We start from the raw sequence: 22,403 nt of genomic DNA, 5'->3' as shown, positions 1-22,403 counted from the left end.
TTTGCCTCCTATTTATGGAATTGAGCATCCTTTTTTGATGTGTAAGTGGTCTTCCTTAGATTTTTTAAAAAATCAACAATCTGCTTATACTAGGTGTCCCACAGGCTGCCCAAGAAAATACCTTGCTTATACATAGCTGAATTTACAGATTTTTTTGAAAACAATAGCACTGAAATAGAGTGCCTACCAACTCCTGAATCCCCACCAGTAAAAGGACTATCAATCAGAAATGTAACTACAGTTTTGAAGAAAGACAAACATGGACTTCCGGCGCTCACTGCCATGGTAAACAGCGCATCCCACGCTAGTGGACACTGGCCGTGCAGCAAATTAAGGATAATTTAAGAGTAATTATCCTTGCAAGCCCTCCCCAGGGTCAAGGTGTGAGCTTTCACTCGCAGGTCGTCCGAAACCTGCCTCTCGTTCCGATGGAATGCGGAGCAGAAGCGGTGGCGACACCGAGTGCATAGCACTACACGTAATGGAAACTCTTCAATGCAGCCACCATGAGCGGAGGTACTTCTGTTTTTTAAGATGGATCTGAATTTGGACTTAAGAAACAGATGTGTTCTGGACGAAGGAGACAAGATAACCTGCTAAATGAATCAGCCACTGAGTGCCAAGGTTTTGATCTGGAGAGGATTTTCGCCATAACTGGATTGGTATGTAGGTAGAGGGCAGCCTTTGTTCTCTCGTTACATTATATATGCTACTTTATGATTCAGCAAACCTTCATCGAAGAAAAAATTAACTACTAATGGAATGTAATTATTAATGGAATGCAAGAGGGAATTAACAAGAACTTCATAATATTTACGGATTGATTGAAAGAATGGAACTGTGTGAAAACATCGGAATGATTTGTGGCATTACCCTCTAAAGAGGACTCCAACTTTGATTTATTATGGCTCTGGCGAGACACCAGCTTATTAACAGATGGGAAGGAAATCAAAGAAGAAAATGCTGAAAGTCTGCCCGGAGCTATGGATAGAAACCAGATCTCTTTCAGTTTGGAAAAGCAAGAAGGCGTGAGGCTGTGGTGCAACAAGAATTGAATCCTTGAAGTGGGAGGGGATGCTGCAAATGATAGATTACAAAATAAAGGGAAGGACGAATGTTAAAAAAAAAAATTCACACAAAAAGTTACAAGATATAAACTCCTCTTGCATAGTTAAATATGAACAAAAGTCATCACATGATGCTTCTTGTGGCACAATAGATCAGAGTGTCTGGCTGTTAACCAGAGGGCTGGTGGTTTAAGCACTAAATAATGGTTTAGTATTTTGTGAAAACCAGGCCAGTATACCAAGTAGAAATGCAGGCCTAACTCAATGTCATAGTGAGGCTTATCAACCCTTCCACTTTAAACAAGCTGTGGCACAAACATGGCACTTCAGGTCTCTATGCTGTCATCAGCCATGTGTAAATCCAATTGTGATTTTTCATTGGGGCTGGGAGTGGGGAAGATACAACAAAATCAAAACCCTTTTCACATGATCTGACGAAATCAACTCAGAAAATGGGAAGCCTAATTATCTTGTGCAGGGCAGCATGGTCTGACGCATAATTATTCACTCAGCATTAGAACAGGGCATGATCCTACATGCTTTACTGACACTCAGCTTATTGAGTTAAGCATCTGGTTTTATTTTATTGTTATTTTTGCTACAATAAACCCACAAGCAAAATACTCACATACAATGCTGATTGCTGCCATTTTACTAGTGTGTTCTAGTTAAGGTTGCTGTAGCAAACCGGTCTCTAGGCTATACAATGCAACAGGTAGGAGAGGGAAGTAGATGGAAAGTGCCCACATGAAAAACAGGTGGGAGAAGCCAAAACTGCCGCATCTCCCAGGGGATTTAAAGGCACAAAGGAAATCTCTAGTTTGTAGCTAGGGAACTCTAAATGGCCTCCTGGGTACTCCCCCCCCCCCAAATAAATATTTTATAGTTCCCTGCCTAATCATCAAAGTAACTCAAGGGAATTTACAATCCGAACCACAGGGCAATTAATAATATTATATATGTAACCATCTCTATTAAAAGTACAAATTAACATCAAAGCCAATCTGTTACCAAAAAAACCCAAACAAAAATCGTAAGACCACTAGGTTCAATACACGCTCAATGCGTTTAAAGCACCTGACTTCCCCCAAAGAATCCTGGGAACTGTAGTTTATCACTCGCAAAGCTACAATTTGCAGCAACCCTAACAAACTACAGTTCCCAGGATTCTTTGGGGGAAATCATATGGTGTGTTCACAGCAGAGAATGATCTACAAGTCAGGAATTCCTTGGTTCAAATTTTACCTCTGCAATGAATTCACCTGCTGGTCTAAAAGCAAGCCACACTCTCTCTCTCATTCTTGATCTCCTCCACCCATCCAATATGGGGACCAATAACACTAACTGCTAGTTCTAAGGGACTGCAACAAGATAATGCATGGGAAGCTCTTTAAACGTATGGAAGTACTATATAAATGTTCGGAATTCTGTCTAAAAATTTAATTCCCTCTCTTTACTTCATAATAATAAATTTTATTTATATCCCGCCCTCCCCAGCCGAAGCCAGGCTCAGAGCGGCTAACAACAGTAAAAGGATAAAACATTCTAAAACCATTTCATTATAAAATTAATTCCAATCAAATTAATGGCAACTATAGGGCTAGAAGTTCTGTGAGGATTGCCAAAGGAGGGAGTCAGGCTGTGCCCTGGCCAAAGGCCTGGTGGAACAGCTCTGTCTTGCAGGCCCTGTGGAAAGATGTCAAGTCCCGCAGGGCCCTAGTCTCTTGTGACTGTTCAATAGGAGCAAAACAAGAAAATCCAGCTTGCTTGCGCCATGAGGCCACAGGCTGAACTTTCCCAAAGACCGAACCCTAATACTGAATGCAAATGTTAAAGCCCCAATACCCGGATGGAGAACCTGTGGCATAGGCAGTGGGGATTTGTGGCACACCTGGACAAGTGCAGGAAAGCCTGCAGGCCTGCCCACAGGATAAGAGTCAATCAACTCTCCTGCCTTTCATTCCTAAACAGTGCTGCTACCTCTTCTGCAGCTCAGATACTACAGGCAAAGCCACACCAAGGCAAGTAGTATGGGACACTTGTGCTGGCCTACCTTATACAGTGGTACCTCAGGTTAAGTACTTAATTCGTTCCAGAGGTCCGTACTTAACCTGAAACTGTTCTTAACCTGAAGCACCACTTTAGCTAATGGGGTCTCCTGCTGCGCCGGAGCACGATTTCTGTTCTCATCCTGAAGCAAAGTTCTTAACCTGAAGCACTATTTCTGGGTTAGCGGCGTCTGTAACCTGAAGCGTATGTAACCTGAGGTACCACTGTACTTTAGATTTGACTTACCACGCATAAGCCTAAAAGATTGGCCATCAAATGTCCTAATGAAATGCAAACGTTGAACTGCAGCTTACAAACTCCACACAGCTCTGCCCTGCATCCATAATTACAAAGATCACATGAGGCTTTATTCTACTTTCCCCAAAACTGTTCTAACTTCCCATAAAGTTCAACAAATAGAAGAGCACCAACCTAGTTTGCAAACACACACCTATACCTTTTCTGGTCTACTTGGAAGATACAAAACTGAATGACAAAACAGAATCAATCATTCTGAGCGATGCGCAGGTTTACCTCATGTGGCTGTGATAAAACCTTCCTTAGGTTAATTCTGCCTACTCAGAAGTAAATCCTAAAAGTTCAGTGCGGCTTCCTGTACCAGGTACTGTAATGTTGTAACGTGCCTGCCCCAGGGACATTAGGGTGAAAGGTGTATACAGTATATTATAATAAATATGCACAAGACTTGCAGCGTTGGAGAGGGGCGTCTGAGGAATACTTACGTTCGTTTTTCTAGATGAATATCAAGTACAGTAAAATCCCGATTTAATAAAGCAAAGCCAGGAGAATAGAACTTTCTGACTATGTCGAGGGGATTCCGATAGATCGGGATGGTTGGTAAACCGCTCTGGATAGAAAGGGAATCAGCAACGCACCAAAAGGAAGGGGAAGACGAGAGAGAATGAATTCGCACGAGAAGATGCCTCTTACTACCTCTCCCCCTGGGCGCATCACAAAAACGGCCTCGATTCTCCCCGCGCACTCGAAGGATCCCCCTCTGCCGCCGCTGTTCCCACTACGGTCCGAAACCTAGACTCGCAGCCAGCCGCCTGCAGCTGGGAGCAGATCCCCTCCCCGCCCACTTCGCCGGCTGCAGTAGGAAGAACCAACCAAGGTGAGGGGGGCGGGGAAGGCTAGGACAGCGAATCGCCTCCACAAAAGCCATAAGGACCCGGCCTCCGCCCTTTCTGACGCCTCCTTCAGGCGTTTCTCTTCTCCCAACTCTAGCACAGAAATCACAGATCTGTAGAGCTGGAAGGGAACCCCTAGGGTCATCTAGTCCACAGCCCCCCCCCCGAAAGCAGGAATCTCAGTTTTGCAAATGTGCAAGCAGTTTTATTTCTGCACCACGAGGACCCGTTTAGAGCAATGCAGCGTTGGCTTCCGTGTCAACTTCTGTGTTGTTGTGTTTACTTTTCTCTTTCTCGTATTTATTTTTGCAGCTGCTAACTTCTGTCTAATTTCCCCCTTTTTACTCCTTCTGTCTTTATTAGTTCTAAGTCCCGCTGAGATCCTAGTAACTCTTGTTTAGAAACAGTGCCTTCCTAGAAATACAATATTTGTTTGTATTTGAATATCCAGGAGTTCCCACTTTAGTTAACAGCAACTGTGACAGAAATGAGATCTCCGCATTTTATTCTATGTGACTAACAGTCCTGAATGCCCCCCTAAATTGTCTTCTCCAGACTTTTCACCTGGTGCCTGGCAGACAGGCACTGCACATTGGGAATCACTAAGATCAGGACTCACCCAAGTCATTTTGTTGCCTGACAAAAAAACTCAGAACAACAACCTCTGTCACTAGTTAACATAGAGTACCACCCCTTGGCAAATAAGTGGGAGTCTTCTGGTCAGATTGTCATTTCAATCTGATTCCCAAGACACAATCTCCCACACAATTTCAGTGGTATCCCAAACCTGCTGAGGTAACTGCCTCACCTTGTATCATGACAAGACAGTCTTTGGCTAGAATGCCAAATTAATATCTGGATATCAATATTTATTAAAATATTTCTTAATCAACTCTCAGGGCATAACAATCTTCACACTGTGGTGTACAACTCCAGAATCAATCACAACAACATGAAATCATTTATCTGAAAACTCACAACCCCTTAAAATTAACAGTATAAGTTAAACCAAAGTGCAATTATGAAAAATGTAGATGAAAATTAAAATACCACATTTTTCTGTGTATAAGACTAAAGGTAAAGGTAAAGGTACCCCTGCCCGTACGGGCCAGTCGTGTCCGACTCTAAGGTTGCGTGCTCATCTCGCTCTAGAGGCCGTGAGCCGGCGCCATCCAAAGACACTTCCGGGTCACGTGGCCAGCGTGTATAAGACTAGGGTTTTTTTTTTACTACAAAATAATGTAAAAAATTAGGGGGTGTCTTATACATGGGGCCCCCACATTTTCTTAAATATGAATCTCCCAAAATAGGGGGTATCTTATACAGTACATGGAAAAATACAGTATGTTTCTTTAAAAACAACAACTAATAATGATGGAGCAGAGCCAGATGGATTTCCAGGGAGAAAAAATTCCATAAATTTGGAACCACCAGCCTAAAAAGCCATGCTCCCAATACCCATTGGCCTTCAGACATCAATCTTAATGCACAGGCAGGCTCATATTGGTACAGATAGTCCTTCAGATAGTCAGGCTCCCAAATCAGTAGTCTCTGATGCAAAAAGCAGAAGGTCACACTCTTATTTATGACTTTAGAATGAAAGTGACTACCGTGCTAGTTCCACTTCTAATATCATTAATGCACTTTAGAATCCTCAACCATTTTCTTTGGATGTACTATGAAGATCCCCCTCTCCCAATATGTATATACCTACAAACTTTATAGACTGCTTTAACCACCTGGCACAAAACATATGCCACATTTACTGTATTTCAGATAAAAGACCGTTTGGTGTGTTTTGCCTGGTTGGGAATATCATAAGGTACTAAGATTGTTAAGTGATAATTAACCAGAAGTAATTGAGCATGAGAGTATGAACCCAAAAGATTCCCGACCTTTTGCCTCCCACTGAAACCAATAGGACTTTCCTAGAGTTTCATGCCGGTGGCCTGTGGCATGTCCCCATTAAATATCCACATTGATTTTTCATTGTATTCCGATTACTTCTTTTAACTCTTATAGTGTGTTTTATTATACTGTAATTTGAATTTTATGGAATGAAACATGCAATACAATAAAATACAGTATAAGAAATAAAAGAAGCAATGAAATACAATGAAAAATAATATAGCATCTGGCACAGCACATTACAATTGTGACAAGAGACATAAAAATCATTAAGTGGTCCTCCAAGACCACCAGCAATTTTCAAGTGGTTGGCAGGGGGAGTTTGGGAACCACTGACATAGGAATACCATGATACTTGAAGCACCAAAAACAACTCTTTGGATGGAAAAGAATGCTGATGCATCTCAAAGGGCGCAAACTTCATGAATGTGTATGATCTGGGATTGTTCAAAGCTTATTTGGGATGGCAGAGGAGCTGCTGTCTATTGGACAGAAATAACTGCTGTTTCAGATGAGAAACCAAGCACCAACTTCAGCCTTGCAATCTTGAACTAGATTGCAGGCAAGCAGGCAGGGGCTGTTTTTTAATCATTCACTGTACTGTAACTTCCAGTTTCTTATCACTAAATAAAATGCAAATTGGTGCTGCCACGTCACATTTGCACTTGGCTTGTTGTAACATTTGTCCTGCAATTTTAATTGAGAATTTCTCTGCTTAGCTGGATGGCCTTGAATTCTAGAGTTATGATGAAGCAAAACTTCTCCATATCCACTTCCTCTGCACTAGGCATGATGGCTGGAACACTAGCAGAGGGAGAATGAATGAAACTTGTTTCACGCTCCAGGGTGAGAAGAACCCACTGTTGTAGATCTTACAGAGGAGACAGGAATGGGTGCTATAGGTCAAATTTGTACGATTTCTCACCCGCCTCTGGCTATTCTAGTGTGAGGTTAATGAACATTTTGTCTGCTGGCTGGTTGGCTACAGTGAGAGGAAAATGCGGTTTCTGCCCCAGGTGAGAATGTGGGTATAACCTGTCCTTCCAGGCGAAAGACCCTAGGTGAGAGACATGGGGTGGCTTGATTGATGCTTTTCTATTTCTTGTCACAAGGTTAGTTGAAATTCCTCACATCATCTAATGTGATTGATTAGTATATTGTGATTTTGCTAATTTATATTGTACTTTTATTATATACCAGCTGTTTTTTGACCGGGTTTGCAGCTTGTTCTGCTGAAACATAAACACATTGATATAAAGATCTGCCTTAGCGTAGGACCAACTGTCCTCCCCTCTGGAAATGCCTGGCTCAGACTAGCACTTCAACTCAAATATATAAGGAGAACCACGGCTTTGAAGCTGGGGGGGGCGAAATGCGTTGAAAGAGTGGGGCGGGGCTTCAGTCGCTGCGCAGGCTCCTTTGCGCAGGAGGTGGAGGAGGGTGACGCGGAGGCGGAAGCGGCTTTATTCGGGCACTGTGATAGGGAGAAGCCTGGCTAGCGCGCGGTCACGTGGCCCCGCCGCGTTCGCAGCTTTCGCCTGGGGAAGCGGGTCGAGACCCCCGCGCGTGCGCAGCTTGGATGGGTGGGGCAGAAAGATGAAGCTGACGGAAAAGTTGCCGGTCGAAGAAAGGCTGAAGGTGAGAACGCGGAGGGAGGCGGGAGGGAGGAAGGCTGGCCGCTGATTGGGTAAAAAAGGCGCGCTCATTTTTGCCTGCGTTGGTGGGTTTGCTCTGAGGCAACGAGGTGGTTCTGAAGGAGCGAATGCGGTCCATTTCCAAACTTGGCCCTCCAGATGTTTTGGGACTACAATTCCCACCATCCCTGACAACTGGTCCTGTTAGCTAGGGATGATGGGAGTTGTAGTCCGAAAAAACATCTGGAGGGCCAAGTTTGGCCGTGCCTGAAAGCCCAGAGTTTTGCCTCCAGCATATGTGTGACGGTTCACAAGCAAGGCGTGGAAAAGATGGGCTGTCCCTTTTCCCGAATGACCCCAACATCCCTCGGGTTTCAGAGGAGCACTGCTCCTGTTCATGGAGGCTCCATTCGCTTCATGCCAGCAGTGCTCCAGCTTCTGAAGGGTTGATGGCAGGCAGAAGCTGCCATGCGGGCTTCTCTGGTGGAGCCCTGAACTGACTGCATGGCCTCCGCAGCATGAGCTGGTGCTTTTGCCCTTCGCCATAGGAGTCAACTCCTACAGGCTGAGGTCCCTTCACCCCCCCACCCAATAAAATATTTTCTAAGATTGTTGGGCATTGCCATTCAAGTAGTGTTTGTGTTGTGTCATGTGATCAATTATGTGGGTGGGGGTTACCTGCCCCCCATATTTTATTCAAGTTGGCACCCCTAGTCCTTTACTAATGCATCTGAAAAGGCTCAAAGATAGTGTGTTCATAACACAGACATGGGCACAGAAACAGCAGGTGATCTCACAGGCAGGGCCGGCCCACCCCACCCATGAGGCGACTGCCTCAGGCGGCAGTTTCCACAGGGACGGCAGATCTTTATGGTCCCTCCTTGTTCCCGATGTAGATCTTCACTCACCTCTTCTTCCCAGGTGGGGAGGGGGATGCCATTTTGTGTTTTTTCCTCAGATGCCAAAATGTCTCGGGCCAACCCTGAGGACAGATGATTCTGAACCGTCTCTATATGGGGTGGGTGGGTGATCAGATTGTTAAGTCAGTAATTTCAACAGAACCCCTTGCTGGACAGAGGCATACCCGGAGTCCTGCAGGACCGTTTTGTTAATTTTAATTAATTTTGCTAAGGCTATCGTTTGGGAGTGATCAAACTGTTGATTGCAAATGATGTGGTGTTGCATAGCAAAGTAGATGTGCAAAGATCCTGTTCGCTACTTATAATTACAAACATCACAAAATACATCATAATAAAACCAACAACATGCAACATTAGTAGAACCAGCTGTCTCTTAAAGCTTTGTTTATGCTCATTTCTTCCAGTTTTTTCACAAAGTAATTGATGGGATTTGTGGCCGTGCATATCCTCGATATCAAGACTATAACACTATTTGGAATTTGACAGAATGGATGGAGGTTCTAGAACAAACCTCAGCATATTTCAAAAGTACCGTTGCCAAAGATCGCTCAGATGAAGAGGTATCCGCACTTGTTTTGTGACTTTGTAAATAAAGACTCAGTATTGCTATTCTAATTTAAGTAATAACATAAACTGTTATGAGAAAGTTATAAGCAGAGCTTTTGTGTATCTGCAACAGGTATCTGCTTCAAAATTAAGCAGAGTTAAATTCAATTTGCACTTTTCAATTAAAATAGATTATACATTAGTACTTCAGACAGTGTATTCTGTAATTCTTGAAAAGAATCTAATGAAGTTTAAATCTTTCATTTGGAATAATGTTCAGTTAAAGACTTTTCTTCTCAGATGTATTAACCTACAGCTGGTAAAACTCATTGAGCTGCCTGTACTTGATTTTTATTCCTGAAATGGTTACAATTTTTCTGATTTTGATTTGATGCTCTAGAACATCTCTTACTCTAATAGCGAACCCAGTTGGTGAGTGCCAACATAGACGAAGCCGAAATGGGGGCACTGGGAAACAAGAGGGAGGTACTAGCAAGCATGTGGGACCCCCAAGGTTTTCAGAAGTAAAAATAATAGTATGTATATATTTTAAGAAACCCAAAAATGAAAGTGGGGGGAGGGAAATTACCACAACAAGGCGTGTACAGTGGTACCTCTGTTTGCGAACAGGATCCGTTCTGGAGGGCCGTTCACACCCTGAACAGAACGCAACCCGTGTCTCCGCGTGCACGAGTCGCAATTCACCACTTCTGCGCATGTGCATGACATCATTTTGCGCATCTGCCGAGCGGCGAAACCCGGAAGTAACTCATTCTGTTACTTCCGGGTCGCCGCGGGATGCAACCTGAAAACGTGCAACCTGAAGCAAACGTAATACAGTGGTACCTCGGGTTACATACGCTTCAGGTTACATACGCTTCAGGTTACACACTCCACTAACCCAGAAATAGTGCTTCAGGTTAAGAACTTTGCTTCAGGATAAGAACAGGAATTGGGTTCTGGCGGTGCGGCAGCAGCAGGAGGCCCCATTATCTAAAGTGGTGCTTCAGGTTAAGAACAGTTTCAGGTTAAGTACGGACCTCCGGAACGAATTAAGTACTTAACCTGAGGTACCACTGTATGAGGTATGACTGTATTGCTATAATTGTATAGCCAACAACCACAGTCATTCCACTGCTACATGATTAGAGGATTCGTAATCAGATGATCAGGGACCATGAAACAGCTGGAAAGAGGGGGGCAGGTGCAGACACCTGCAGCCAAACCAAGCAGCTCTGTGTTTGCCTCCTCCTGTACTCCCAGGTTGGAGTTTTGCCATGCACTGCTGGATACCATGTCATTCCTAGCCTGCATTTCTTACAGTTTGCCACATAGTCATTTTCTCTTTCAGGCACTTCCCTACACCATAGCTTTGACAAAGTGGAGGCAGTTTAGGATTTCACAGCTGAGCACATGAAAGGTTTTGCGGGCCCAGCTGCTTGTTGCTGGTTATCAAAGCAGTAGTTGCTGCTCTTGCCTGCGTATGGTGGTACCCAGTTGCATGTGGTCCTCAGCTGCAAGACTGAGGCCCATATTTTAGTCAGTACTTATAGTAACAGTAGAACTGGCATAATATAGGCGTTCTGGTGGTTTTGATTGTGCCTACAAAACAGACACAGAAATGATGTGGTCTTTAAAAAATAACTTGTATTTACTAGTACAAACAATGCCAATTGTTATCGTATAGCCTGTTAGGTTTACGAGTTTTTTCCCATTTTTTGTTTTGTTTTGTAGGCTCTTCAGCCATTGGACGAACTGAGTTCTGACTCTCAAAAAGCTGTGGTGACTTGCTTGAAAGGCAGAAAACATGACATCAGGCATGCCCTGATTGAAAGAACAAATGGCATCTGTTCGGCACGCCTCCTGGATTTTGACTGGCAGCTGAAGGTTCGGCTAACAGTTTCATTCCTAGCTGTATAAGACTGCTAGATCAAGGGTAGCCAAACTGTGACTCTTCAGATATTGCTGAACAGCAACTTCCATCACCCTTGGGAATTGGCTACAATGGCTGGGGCTTATGGGAGTTGGAATTCAGCAGCATCTGGAGGGTACCATGCTGACTATCTAGACAAATATATGTGGTCTATGAGACTTTGAAACTGACTATGGCAAATCAACTGAGGGGAGAGGAGGCAGCCTGAGGTTCCCCATCCCTGCTGTATAGTATGTAGTAAAGGTTCCAAACAATTGTTATTAAGCGGTTGGTATAAACATGATAGTTTGTTTCTCGTAAGATTGAGACGAGCCATAGAAAGGAAGTTGGCTATTATATCTTATGCCAGGGGTCAGCAAGGTTTACCTCACATGTGCCGGTTCTCTCCAGCGGAGATCCCTCCGTGGCCCGGATTGCGCACGCCTGTGATTTCCAGCATCCGCGGAGACGCAATTTCTGGCGCTGCGGAAGCAAGTCCCCGCGCCGTGCCAGTTTAGCACGGCATGCGGGGACTCGCCGAGCGGGCTGCTCTGTTCAGGGGTAGCTCGTGGGGCGGTTAAACAAACCCTGTGGGCCCCTTGTGGCCCATGGGCCTTAGGTTGCTGACCCCTGTCTTATGCAATAAATGAACGATGTACATAATGCAGCATTTCTTCACTCTCCTGAATTGGACTGGTTTACAGCATATTTACTGTATTGTATAATACGTTGTAGCAATGTAACATGCCAATATAACCTACAATTCCCCTTGAATTATATATAGAACATTCAGGTTGTTTATAAGATCTGCATAAGAGGATCTTTGTTAAATCAATTATAGTAGTTTGGTCACGTTAATGAGAATTATGCAGCTGGTAGTTTGCAGAACATCTGGCCATCATGCAAAATGTTTGCTCAGAAGAGTGATTACTCTTCTAATGTGCTTCTGTTTGCTTCGCTGTAGTTATAAATTGCCTCTTGCTTAAATTTGTTCTGGAAGCCATTGGATAAAGAGAGGTGGTTTTTTGTGTCTTATTGGAGTTCTTAAAAGCATTATTTGTTGAATGTGAACATTTTAGCAGGAACCTAATTGAGAAATTGTGAGCCTTTAATCTGTACCCACACGTGACTCTTCATTTCTGAAGGGCTTGCAACTTTTCTTTATGGCTAAGGTTTAATCAATCTGGTTAATCTGCAGTTCTCTTTCCCCTCTGGCTAATTTGAGTTCATTATGTGTGCGTATTTTCAGCCTTTGTGAACAATACCTACAGCCAGACCACCTTCTGTACCTTCAGGTATATATGTTGATTATAAACCCCATCAAACATTTTTGCACCCAAACCCTAAAAATACCTCCTTAAAAGTGAGACCCTTTGAAGTCTATGGGAGTATTTGTTGGCTTCTTGAAAGTATGCTTATGACAGCGGCTGAGCAGGCTGGAAAGGCACATATAGGTTGACAGGTTGTATTAGCACTGCCAGTGAGTACTGCATTAGTACTGCCAGTGACAAATCGCAGTGAATCCTGGAAACCAAAGAATTACTCTGATGGAGTAAGAATGTTTTCTGAATAGATAGTCTTGCTTTATTGTGGATTATTCCCTTGCTACGTTGGGATAAGCAATGTATTACACATGGACAGCTCCTGTCTGGCCAAGGTTTCATTCCTGAGTGCTTCTATACTGCCTTGCTAAGGACATAGTATCCAAGCCTAGTTGATTCCATAATGTGTGGAGTTTTGTAGGTTACACTGGGGATCCCACCCCCTGCTATATTTTTGGCAGTTCTGCTTCACAACAATCTATATGTATAAATATGAATTAGTGTATTTATTTAGGATACATACTGCTCTTCAAGAACAAGGCAACACATTCCCAACTGTACAAGGTGGCTTACAATCTTATTTCAGTAAAGTTTTCATAGCAGGGGTGGGCTTCCACAAGTGTATTCCCCACCCTAGAACAAAGGAACAGATCCATTTATGATACTTGGGTTCTGGCTGCTTTGGCCTTGGTAGATCTGGGGGCAGATCCTTTATGCAAATCTGAGGTTAATAAGCGTGTCTGCATTGAGGGCTCTCTCACCACACACCTCTTCCTAGAGACAGCTCACCTGATGGTAGCTAGAATTCTCCTAGAAGAAGACATGTTGTAGTTGCTCTCCTCCCTTGCCAATATCAGCGAGGGAACTCTTGGCCTCTATGTTTTATTGTCGCTTTTAAAAAGTCAAATTCACATCCTTTAACTGGGTTATTTCCAGAGGAAATTTCACTCCAGCTGATTTGAAACTTGTGTATTTGCTCCATATAGAAAGTTGCTCAGATCTTTGTTGTTGTTGTTGGTCCTGATTAAATTTTTTTGGTCCAGGGTTCTCAGTTCCAGGAGGATACCCTGAATGTACACCTTCATGACTATATAGTTTCAGAATCTGCTCACTGTGTTGTAAAAGTGCTATCATAACTGGCCTAAGCTGTTTTTTCCCTAATTATTCTCCTGTATAGCTTGCCCTCTCTAGTGATAAACTATCCATGCTGCAAATGCCGCTTCTAAACCTTGATCTGGATTTGACAGAGAATGGTAACCTCAAGCCGTACTCCATAGAAATGAATAAGGAAGAGCTACAGAACCTAATAAGTTCACTGGAAGCAGCCAATAAGGTGTGTATCACATTATTTTAGAAAGCTGAAATTACCCAAATGATTTCCCTGATAAAACTAGTAACAGTTATTTGTATGCAAAGAGTACACTTTATGGGATGTATCCAACAAAGTTGTCCTGTTGGTGCAAGGACTTCTTCCTGTGCAACAGGATGTCCTCTCCCTCTCCTCTTCCTGCCTGCCTCTTGCCCTCCCCATTTGCTCTGGAGGGCTGGAGGAACCCGCATAACAGATTGCAGGGCACAGGGAGAGGAAAAGGAAATCCTCTTGCACAGATTGAAGTCCTTGTGCCAATAGGACAACTTTGCTGGGAAAAAGCCCTCATTATGTAATAGGAACCTTATCTGGGGCTAGGAGAGACTTCTTTAGGTCATATCAGTTAGAAGATATTTGTCTTAGGACAAGGATGGGGAACCTGGTGGCCCTCCACAACTTAATTCAAATGCAGTGGGAAGGCTTGCTAGTGTTAGCAGTGGGGTTATTCAGCTGTCTTTAATTCAAAATACTTCCCTATGGGTGGCAAGATCTTTGGAGTCCCTTTCAGTTCTGACTTCCTGCCCTTGTTTGTTGCCTTGGAAATATCTCTTCTGGCAGAAAGTGCTATGAAAGTGAAAGCCTACTATTTTTCAAGTGGAAGAATATTACCAATCCACCCCTTAGTTGTGTGAAAGCCATTAGAGACTTATTTTATCCTTTAGATGAGAAGACAAAAAATGTGTGGGTGTAAGTTTGAAATGTATTCAAACATTTTAAAAGGCTGTGTAAGCCGTTGTCTGAGCATGAGAACCTACATAGTTGTTACACATTGCTACTTAGACTTACTGCTTCCAACTTTTGTATCCCTCTTGAAGGTTGTTCTGCAGCTGAAATGATTCTGCTATCAGAGGTGTCAGTGATAAGAAAATAGATGTGTATTCTTCAAAACAAAAGGAACTGAAATGCTTCTGAAGTGCTGAGGTTGGCGCATTAAAGTGAGAGACGGAAAGATGTTATTCATAATCTTACTGAGAGAACAACTCTTGATCTCTGCTAGGCCAAAATAAATGCAAAATCGCATTGTGGCTAACCAGTGAACATAACTTTGATAGACTGCTGCATTTCTGAGAAGTTTTGAGTGCCATGTTAAAGCATTTGTTGGAGAGCCTGAAGATAGGCTGGACTTTGTCTTATCATGTTACTAACAAGCAGCCAACAGTTACCTGAAATAACTTGATGCAAACATTCCTTTTCTTCTTCTCTTGGGATTTATGTAACTACACTGCAGACTAGGACTGTGAAAACTATTTTATACTCAAAGACACAATTTGCTGTTATATTTTGGAACTGCATAAAAAGAGGTTTTGTTTTGCAGATTGAGCTCTGTTAAACACAATAGAATGTGTCTACAATTAAGTGTAGTGGATTGAACCTGCCTACCACCAGACCATTTTAAACATTCTACCTAGCTGTAGCTTGTAATGTGCTTCTGTGTGAAATAAATTGATTTCTCTTAAATATTAAAATCGGGCTGTGAAACAGTACAGTTTAAGCCTCCACAACTACCCCTGATTGGTGTGATCTACCTGATACTTGCTTATCAGAATAATTGCTGGTAGACTGTTTAAGTGAGCACATGATGTCAGCCCATGATTGCAAACAATAGACTCCTTAGAGTTTGCTCTATAAAGTATATGTACCTATGTAACCCACTAAAGAAAGTTATTGAAAGAAAACTTCCAAAGCACTTGACCTTTCGCCTTACAAAGCACCCTAAACCATTCTGAACTACTTCAAAGAAAGTCAGTACTTTCTTGTGGATTGCAAGGCCATGGGAATTTGCCTTGAAGGTCTCTGTCTGCAAAGAGCCACCATCATATGATGGCTTTTGATACTGCACTTATTTTGTTGTCTCTATAAACCCTAACTTACCTGTGAGTTGGTCTTTGGGTTGGCTGCAAAGGTATCTGGGTAGATGGATAATGCCACACTTCTCTTAAAATTTTTAATTGTGTATCCATTTTGTTGAGAATTGGAGAAAAGACTCACAAATTGGTGAATAGCTATAGTATTGCTGGAATAAGGTAATATATCATTTCCTATATACAAAATGCTTCTGAGTTATGGAGAAGATCCACTATTACCATGTGTTGCTACACCAGTACTTCAATGCCAGTATGGGAAGGAGTATTTTTCAAATGCTTAAAGTGTCTGTATGATTGACTGATAAAACATGACCTGAGAAGAGATGTAGCAATATCATTTTTTCATGAGTTTTTTTAAAAAAGGTATGGGGAACAAATTTTTCATTGTTTTATTTACACACACACACACACACACACACACACAGCCTCATAATGCATGCTTGAAATCTCCATATAAAATTTCAAGCTGTACCATGGAAAAGTTTTTTAAAAATGTTTATTTGGTTACTAGGAATACATCAGCTAATGAAATTTACATTTTATTACATTTTCAGAAGCTATGAAAACTGGTTTAATGATAAAACGTAAATGATGCTACTTTGTTTGCATCTCTCCCCCGTCCCCTGCTCATTCCTGCAGCATTTAAGGGGAAAGTCCGGAAAATAAAATACTGAATAAAAGAACAAGGGGATGGTAGTTTCTGTACTACAGCAAAAAACAAAAGACCCCCACAATTTCTCTGAGTACTGTGTTTCAGAATTTTTTTCTAACATACATAAAGACTAAAATCAAAATATGTGAAAAATCAAAGTTGGGACTGGGGAAGGGGAGTGAGAGAGGGCACCAGGCATGTTGACACTTTTAAAAGGAGAGGCTGAAAAATCTTCATAGTTAAAGGAACAGCCATACATGTGAACCTGAAGGTTACGTTGTGTCCAATATGTGGATGAACAAATATTTCATTGTAAATGAATAGCGTGATATAAAGAAGGATGGCTCTTGTTCAGCTTATTGGATCAGAATGATGCAATCCTGGGCCATTTTAAAGATCTGCAATCTGACTATGCCCCTGATCAGTCTGTGATGTTGCAGTGAGTGGTCAGTACTGTTGAGACCTGGGTCCATATCCTTCCGTGGTCATGAAGGTCACTGGGTGTGTTTGAGAAAGTAAGTTAGTATTTATCAACCTGGCTTGTCTTGTAGGATTGCTGGGAGGATTATCCCAGGTGTACACTGCATAAAGGTAAAGGTACCCCTGACTGTTAGGTCCAGTCGCGGATGACTCTGGGGTTGTGTGCTCATCTCGCTCTGTAGGCCGAGGGAGCCGGCGTTTGTCCGCAGATAGCTTCCGGGTCATGTGTTCATGCTGTGGCGAACCAGGGCAGCGCATGGAAACGCCGTTTACCTTCCCGCCGGAGCGGTACCTATTTATCTACTTGCACTTGATGTGCTTTCGAACTGCTAGGTGGGCAGGAGCTGGGACCGAACAACGGGAGCTCGCCCCGTTGCAGGGATTCAAACAGCTGACCTTCTGATTGACAAGCCCTAGGCTAAGTGGTTTACACCACAGCGCCACCCGCGTCCCTGTGCACTGCAAAAGTGTATACTAAAAATGAGAGAAATAGGTGAACACAGGCCATCATTTTAATATAAGGTGCAATTTAGGATTGTTTTGTAAATAAGCAATTCTAAACTACAAATGGCTGCCATTACAAGGAGACCCAGTTAGCCATATGAAGATTACTTTGAATGCCACTTCCAACTGTGTGTTGGTTTAGAACAAGCAATAGGGAAGAATGGCGTCGAAGAGTGAATACTGTCTGCTTAACAAGGATCATGATCCATTAATGTTTAGGGAGCAAGCAAATGTGCGTTCACTTTGGTGGCAAATAAGCAACATATGAAAGGTGGTGAAGAAATATAGCTTGTTTTTGTCTTGGTTGAACTAACTTCAGTTCTCCTAAGGCTGTTAAAAAAGTGCCCTTTCTGTGCAGATTCATATTTTCTTGGATATGGGTGCTTAGCCTGTTTATCTTCAGACACTAGATACTACAATGTAAAGTACTTCACACAATGTAAGTTATGGGGTGACAAATATGATAGGCATAGTTTATTGAAAAGGATGATTCCTCTGCCACACAGCTGTTATTCTTGTGGGTTTCTTTTGCCATGATGCGTGGCTTGCAAAATATGTACAAAATACGCCCCCCACCCAAAGCAGTGTTTTGAATGAAGGCTGCAAGAACAAGGTCACAAACCAGGGAGTTTTCTGGCACCAGCCCATCATTGCTGGACAGAAAGGTGTTTTCCGCACGTGTGATCATTTCTCAGGAGTGTCGTCTTGGCCAAATCACAGCACCTGCACACTGACTTTTGTTATAAACAGAGTCCAGTATGCATGCCAAAGGCAAAAATCTAGCTGTTGCAAGGTTTAGAAGAAAATTTCCCAAATGCTGCTATGGAACACACTGCTTTTTCTTGTTTTGCAGTTTAGCTTTTAAGGTCGCCAAGAATGAACTTTGCACCTCAAAGGGAAAAGGTGCCACTGCTCTGTTGTAATGAATGAGAACTCAGCAAGAGTAAATGGAGGTTGTACAGGAGACCTTCCTGGTGACCTTTGTCCTATACTAGATCAGTTGAATTAGCGTATGAAAATAATCACAGTATTGTGGGCTTTACAGGTTTTTTTTCTAAAACATACAAAAATGTACAGTTACTCCCAGAAAACACCTTTGGAAAAATATTTGAAAGAACATTTGTGTTGACAGCAATAGAGTCTAGTGCTACATTATGCAGGATGTGCAAAAACAAACAAACATGCAGTTATATACAGTAAGGAAACAGAAGCCTAACAAAAATTATAAAATGCGCACACTCTAAAAAGTTAAGACGTGGGATGTGTAAAAAGCAAGTACATAAATTCACATTGCATTAACAGATCAGGAATTTTAATCAGAAAATGCAGCATATCTGTATACAAAATAGAAAAGTTAATCATAAAAAATTAGTCTATTTTTCCTCTCTTGGCATTTTGTTGATTTTATTTCCTAGAAATCTTTCCTTTCGTTTTAGAAAACAAATATTTAAAGGGATCCTTTTAGCAAGTGAACTCCAGAAACTGCATGTATAAAAGCTCTTTCATGTCGAATAAATGGTTTGGAAAATGTGTTTGCGATGAAAATTCAGCTGGAATTTATAAGTTTTTATGAAAAATTAAGTCAAAATATTTCTTTAAAATACGTAAATGAGATTGAAACGAGCCACAGAGAAAGGCTGCCCCCCACCTTCTTAAGGTGATTCTGTAATGTGTGTAATTGTATTAGGGACTTGTTTTTATTAGACAAATTCAAAAATGAAAAACAGTTACTTGGAAATAGTTCATTTGTTGCTGGAAGTGCGTTTGGATGACCACATCAAGCTGGTCAGGAACAATAGAAAGTTGTGAAACTGGCTTGGGGAATATAATCTCGGTGTGTAGATGTTTTAGATAGATTTGAACCACCGTATCGTGGTTCATCTTTGCCTTTGGATAAGAGTTTCACCTTGATGGCCTCATCCTAATAGCAGCCATGGACACCTAATACTCTAAATTGTTTAGGCCAAATTTTTAGATTTCTTGTGGATTGAGGTCTGTAGAGTTCAGATACGTTGCCTCAGATTCCATCCCTGATATATTTCCATTATTAATCAGCTGCTCAAGCCACAACGACAATCCTCCCCAATTCATTTTTAGTTAGTTGGCAAGTTTATACACAAAAGGTTTATGCAATTGTTCTTCAAGTTACTTAGCAAGTACTGTACAAGATCAACCCAAGCTATCCTGGCTAACGAGAGGTTGCACCAGGCTGATTCACTGGTGTCTGAAGGCACCAATGGTAGACCAAGAGTAGTGATGGAAGACCAAGAAAGTCTCCATCATGTGCAAATGCAACCAGGTGCCAAATGGGCAGCTCCATGCTTATGCAAGAAGATCCTGATCGCTCAATGATACGACTTGATAGGAATATAAACCATCATACTGCAACCTGTCTGCATAACTTGTGACCCACCAAGCTGTTTAGCCAAGAACCTGATAGACCTCAAATTTCGCTGCCTGCCTGTGACTGCACAAAAGGGTGGGATTATTGATACAACCTGTAGGTTTAGCAGAACATAAGCTGTAGAGACCTGACTGCAGGACAAGCCAACATGGTGCCCTCATTTTTGGACATTGGCAACTGGGGTGCACTGTATTGGTTACCACCACCCTACCCTACCATGTTCTTCTGTGTGCATCCATGTAGATGAAAATGTATTTGCAGCAAAAGGAATACAGAGCAGATTATTGACCAAGAACAAAGCTTCATTTTATTGTTCCTTCCACACGCTAATAAAACTATATAATCAATGTTTTCGTATATTCTTTCCTCCTTCAGTTCTACTACCCTATATTTAATGTGTCTTGTTCCTTTTTTATGCAAGAAGGGTAATTTCAAACGCGGGACTCTCACATTCAAGCAATGGTTAAACAATTTCACAGAATATATGCTGTAATAACTTGCTGGGTTTACATATTGGGTGAATTGCCACCTGACTCCCTAATGACTCATGCAAGAAATGGCACAAGTAGATTTACCACCTTGTTATCTGTGGCAAAATGATGTATCTCTCATGGAATTAGCTGATAACGCTTTTGTATGATTTCATATCTGCAGAGAAAATGTTAGATAAAGCCCATTAGTGATTCTAGTCAGGGTAGACATTTTCAAAGGACATTTTTGCTATGTAATTCATTTCCATTCAGAAGCAAATCCTTGTTAAGTTCATTGGAACTTACTCCCAGATGAATGTGTTTAGGATTTGCAGCTTTACAATTGTATAAGCAGCTAGCTAGGAACTGGTGGAGAGGGGGACTGAAGAGACTAGAAGGTTAGCAAATGGTGATTAGTGCTTCATTTTAATGTGTTTTGACCGTGATGGTCTCTTGTTCCATAAACTTCTGCCCCTCGTATTACAGTAAGAGTCCAAGAGTCAGAATGTATAGCCATGCTCCTCAAACTCTTATCACTCTTATCAACCATACAACTTGATGGATTTCTTTAGTTGTTGGTGCCACTTTGCTTTTAATCTTAGAGTGGCACCCGAGACAAGCTTTGGCTCTCAAAGGGGTGGTAAATAAAAGAGGAATGAAAGCACACACTCTCTTTATCATGGTAGGAGAGCATTTTTCATTTGGAAATTCTAAAGCAAGCCGTTAGTGCCAATTTAGCTACTTGTATTCTTTTTTTTTTAAGCTCCTTGTATTGATTATACGTACCCCAACTTCCAAAAGCTGGCAGCAATGGTGAATCAAGCTATAGAGCTATTCTCCCTGTTGCTGAATCTTTAATTCAAAACCACTGATTAGGTTTTTAGAGGTGTATCCAGATGTATGAGCTAACTTTCTCAATGCCACAAGAATTTAAGCATCTCCATATTCACAAAAAAAGAGAGGAACAGATGAAAGTCCAGCATTTGAGAACTAGGCAATGGAGAATAATTCGTTCCAGCAAATTTCAGCTTTAGAAGATTAAGATGCTGTGTTTTCATGCCTATTTGTACAATCGTTTTGGAAAAGAAGCAGGCTTTCAAAAATAATAAACTGAAACTGAAATTCCAGCAAAGCCTCATACTGTTTCAACATCAAGAATATTGGCGTTACTCAGTTACTTCATGGGATATCGTCCAACCATTTTCCTGAGTCTGTCCTGTATTATCTGCATATACGCCCCAAACTGACAGCACATGGCAGTAAATTAGCTTTTTACATTAAATATTTCAGGGTCCATTTGTGTAGAACAATTTTTGGGGGGGCTATCTTTTTAGGAATCAAACCTCCTCCACCCCCTGCAATTACCCTCATTTTAATAATAAAAAGTTTGGCTCAGTTCAAAGAAAATTGAACCAAGGTTTGTATGAATAAGGCACTTTGAGGATATGTTGTTTTCATGGATACTTTTTTCATGGATTTAGATAATACTCAAGCATGGATGCATAGAAAGGCACAATGTGAGTGATACCTCTTGGCTCAAATTTAGTGCTACTTTAAAAAGGAGCTTAAGATTCTGCTTCCCGTTTGGCACTTTGGGTATTTCTTTAGCTGTCAGGATTTTAGGAGAACATTATAACAGATAAATAAGGAATGGGAGTCTTGCTGGGATAACACTGCATTTGGGAACTGAAACCAGGGCTGGCCCAATACATTTTGGGAGGGAATTTGAAAAGCAGTGGAAGTGTTACATGCCTGTTGGGTGTGGTTTGAGAGAGGTGAAGATGTGTATTGTTACTCTTGGCTCTAAGGAGATCATTCAAGTCACATACAGAAGGCCTCTTATTTCAGACATTACAATTTCAAAATGTCCTTTCTTTTTTTCCCCCTTTTTTTTTAAAGTTCTGATCTAGTAACTCTAGGTCTAGATGATGGTAGCACTGCGTTAACCCAAGCTATGGTTTTCACTTCTCTGATAAGATGTTCACTAGTGAGACTGAATATATGAAAGTCCATCACCTTCCAGCAAAGAGGCTCGGCTAAAACAAATGTCCTGGGAGATAGGAGGCGAGCAACATCGTATATTTGTTGATTCTTGCTTTGTTTATTGGGAACAATTTATCCATTGTCAGTAAGGCACGTTCAGCCCCATC

General features: G+C 41.9%; 2 protein-coding genes across 9 annotated transcripts in view; one reads left to right on the top strand and one right to left on the bottom strand.

Moving 5' to 3' along the window:
- ATP10D (ATPase phospholipid transporting 10D (putative)) overlaps nt 1–4,233 on the bottom strand; it is a 58,242-nt gene extending 54,009 nt beyond the window's left edge. For 5 of the 7 annotated variants that reach the window (XM_053403562.1, XM_053403564.1, XM_053403569.1 and 2 more), the window contains exon 1: nt 3,860–4,233. The gene's annotated coding sequence lies outside the window, so the exon portion shown is untranslated. The remainder of the gene's footprint in view (nt 1–3,859) is intronic. The other 2 variants (XM_053403566.1, XM_053403568.1) reach the window with 1 other exon arrangement.
- Nucleotides 4,234–7,672: 3,439 nt separating this feature from the next.
- COMMD8 (COMM domain containing 8) lies at nt 7,673–16,063 on the top strand. Of its 2 annotated transcripts, none has more exons than XM_053403580.1 (5): nt 7,673–7,813; nt 9,134–9,289; nt 11,010–11,162; nt 13,687–13,842; nt 14,694–16,063. In XM_053403580.1, exons 1-5 carry the CDS (start codon nt 7,772–7,774, stop codon nt 14,712–14,714), a joined length of 528 nt encoding a protein of 175 aa, XP_053259555.1. In that variant the 5' UTR covers nt 7,673–7,771; the 3' UTR covers nt 14,715–16,063. The 2 variants fall into 2 exon arrangements, with proteins under 2 accessions (XP_053259555.1, XP_053259554.1); XM_053403579.1 differs by lacking the exon at nt 7,673–7,813 and adding an exon at nt 8,519–8,596.
- Nucleotides 16,064–22,403: the final 6,340 nt, after the last annotated feature.

This window comes from Podarcis raffonei, chromosome 9, assembly GCF_027172205.1.
Source record: "Podarcis raffonei isolate rPodRaf1 chromosome 9, rPodRaf1.pri, whole genome shotgun sequence".
In the NCBI taxonomy this organism is placed as follows: Eukaryota; Metazoa; Chordata; class Lepidosauria; order Squamata; family Lacertidae; genus Podarcis; species Podarcis raffonei.
Note: the sequence above shows the minus strand (reverse complement) of the source record. Positions and strands in the feature narration are given on the sequence as shown.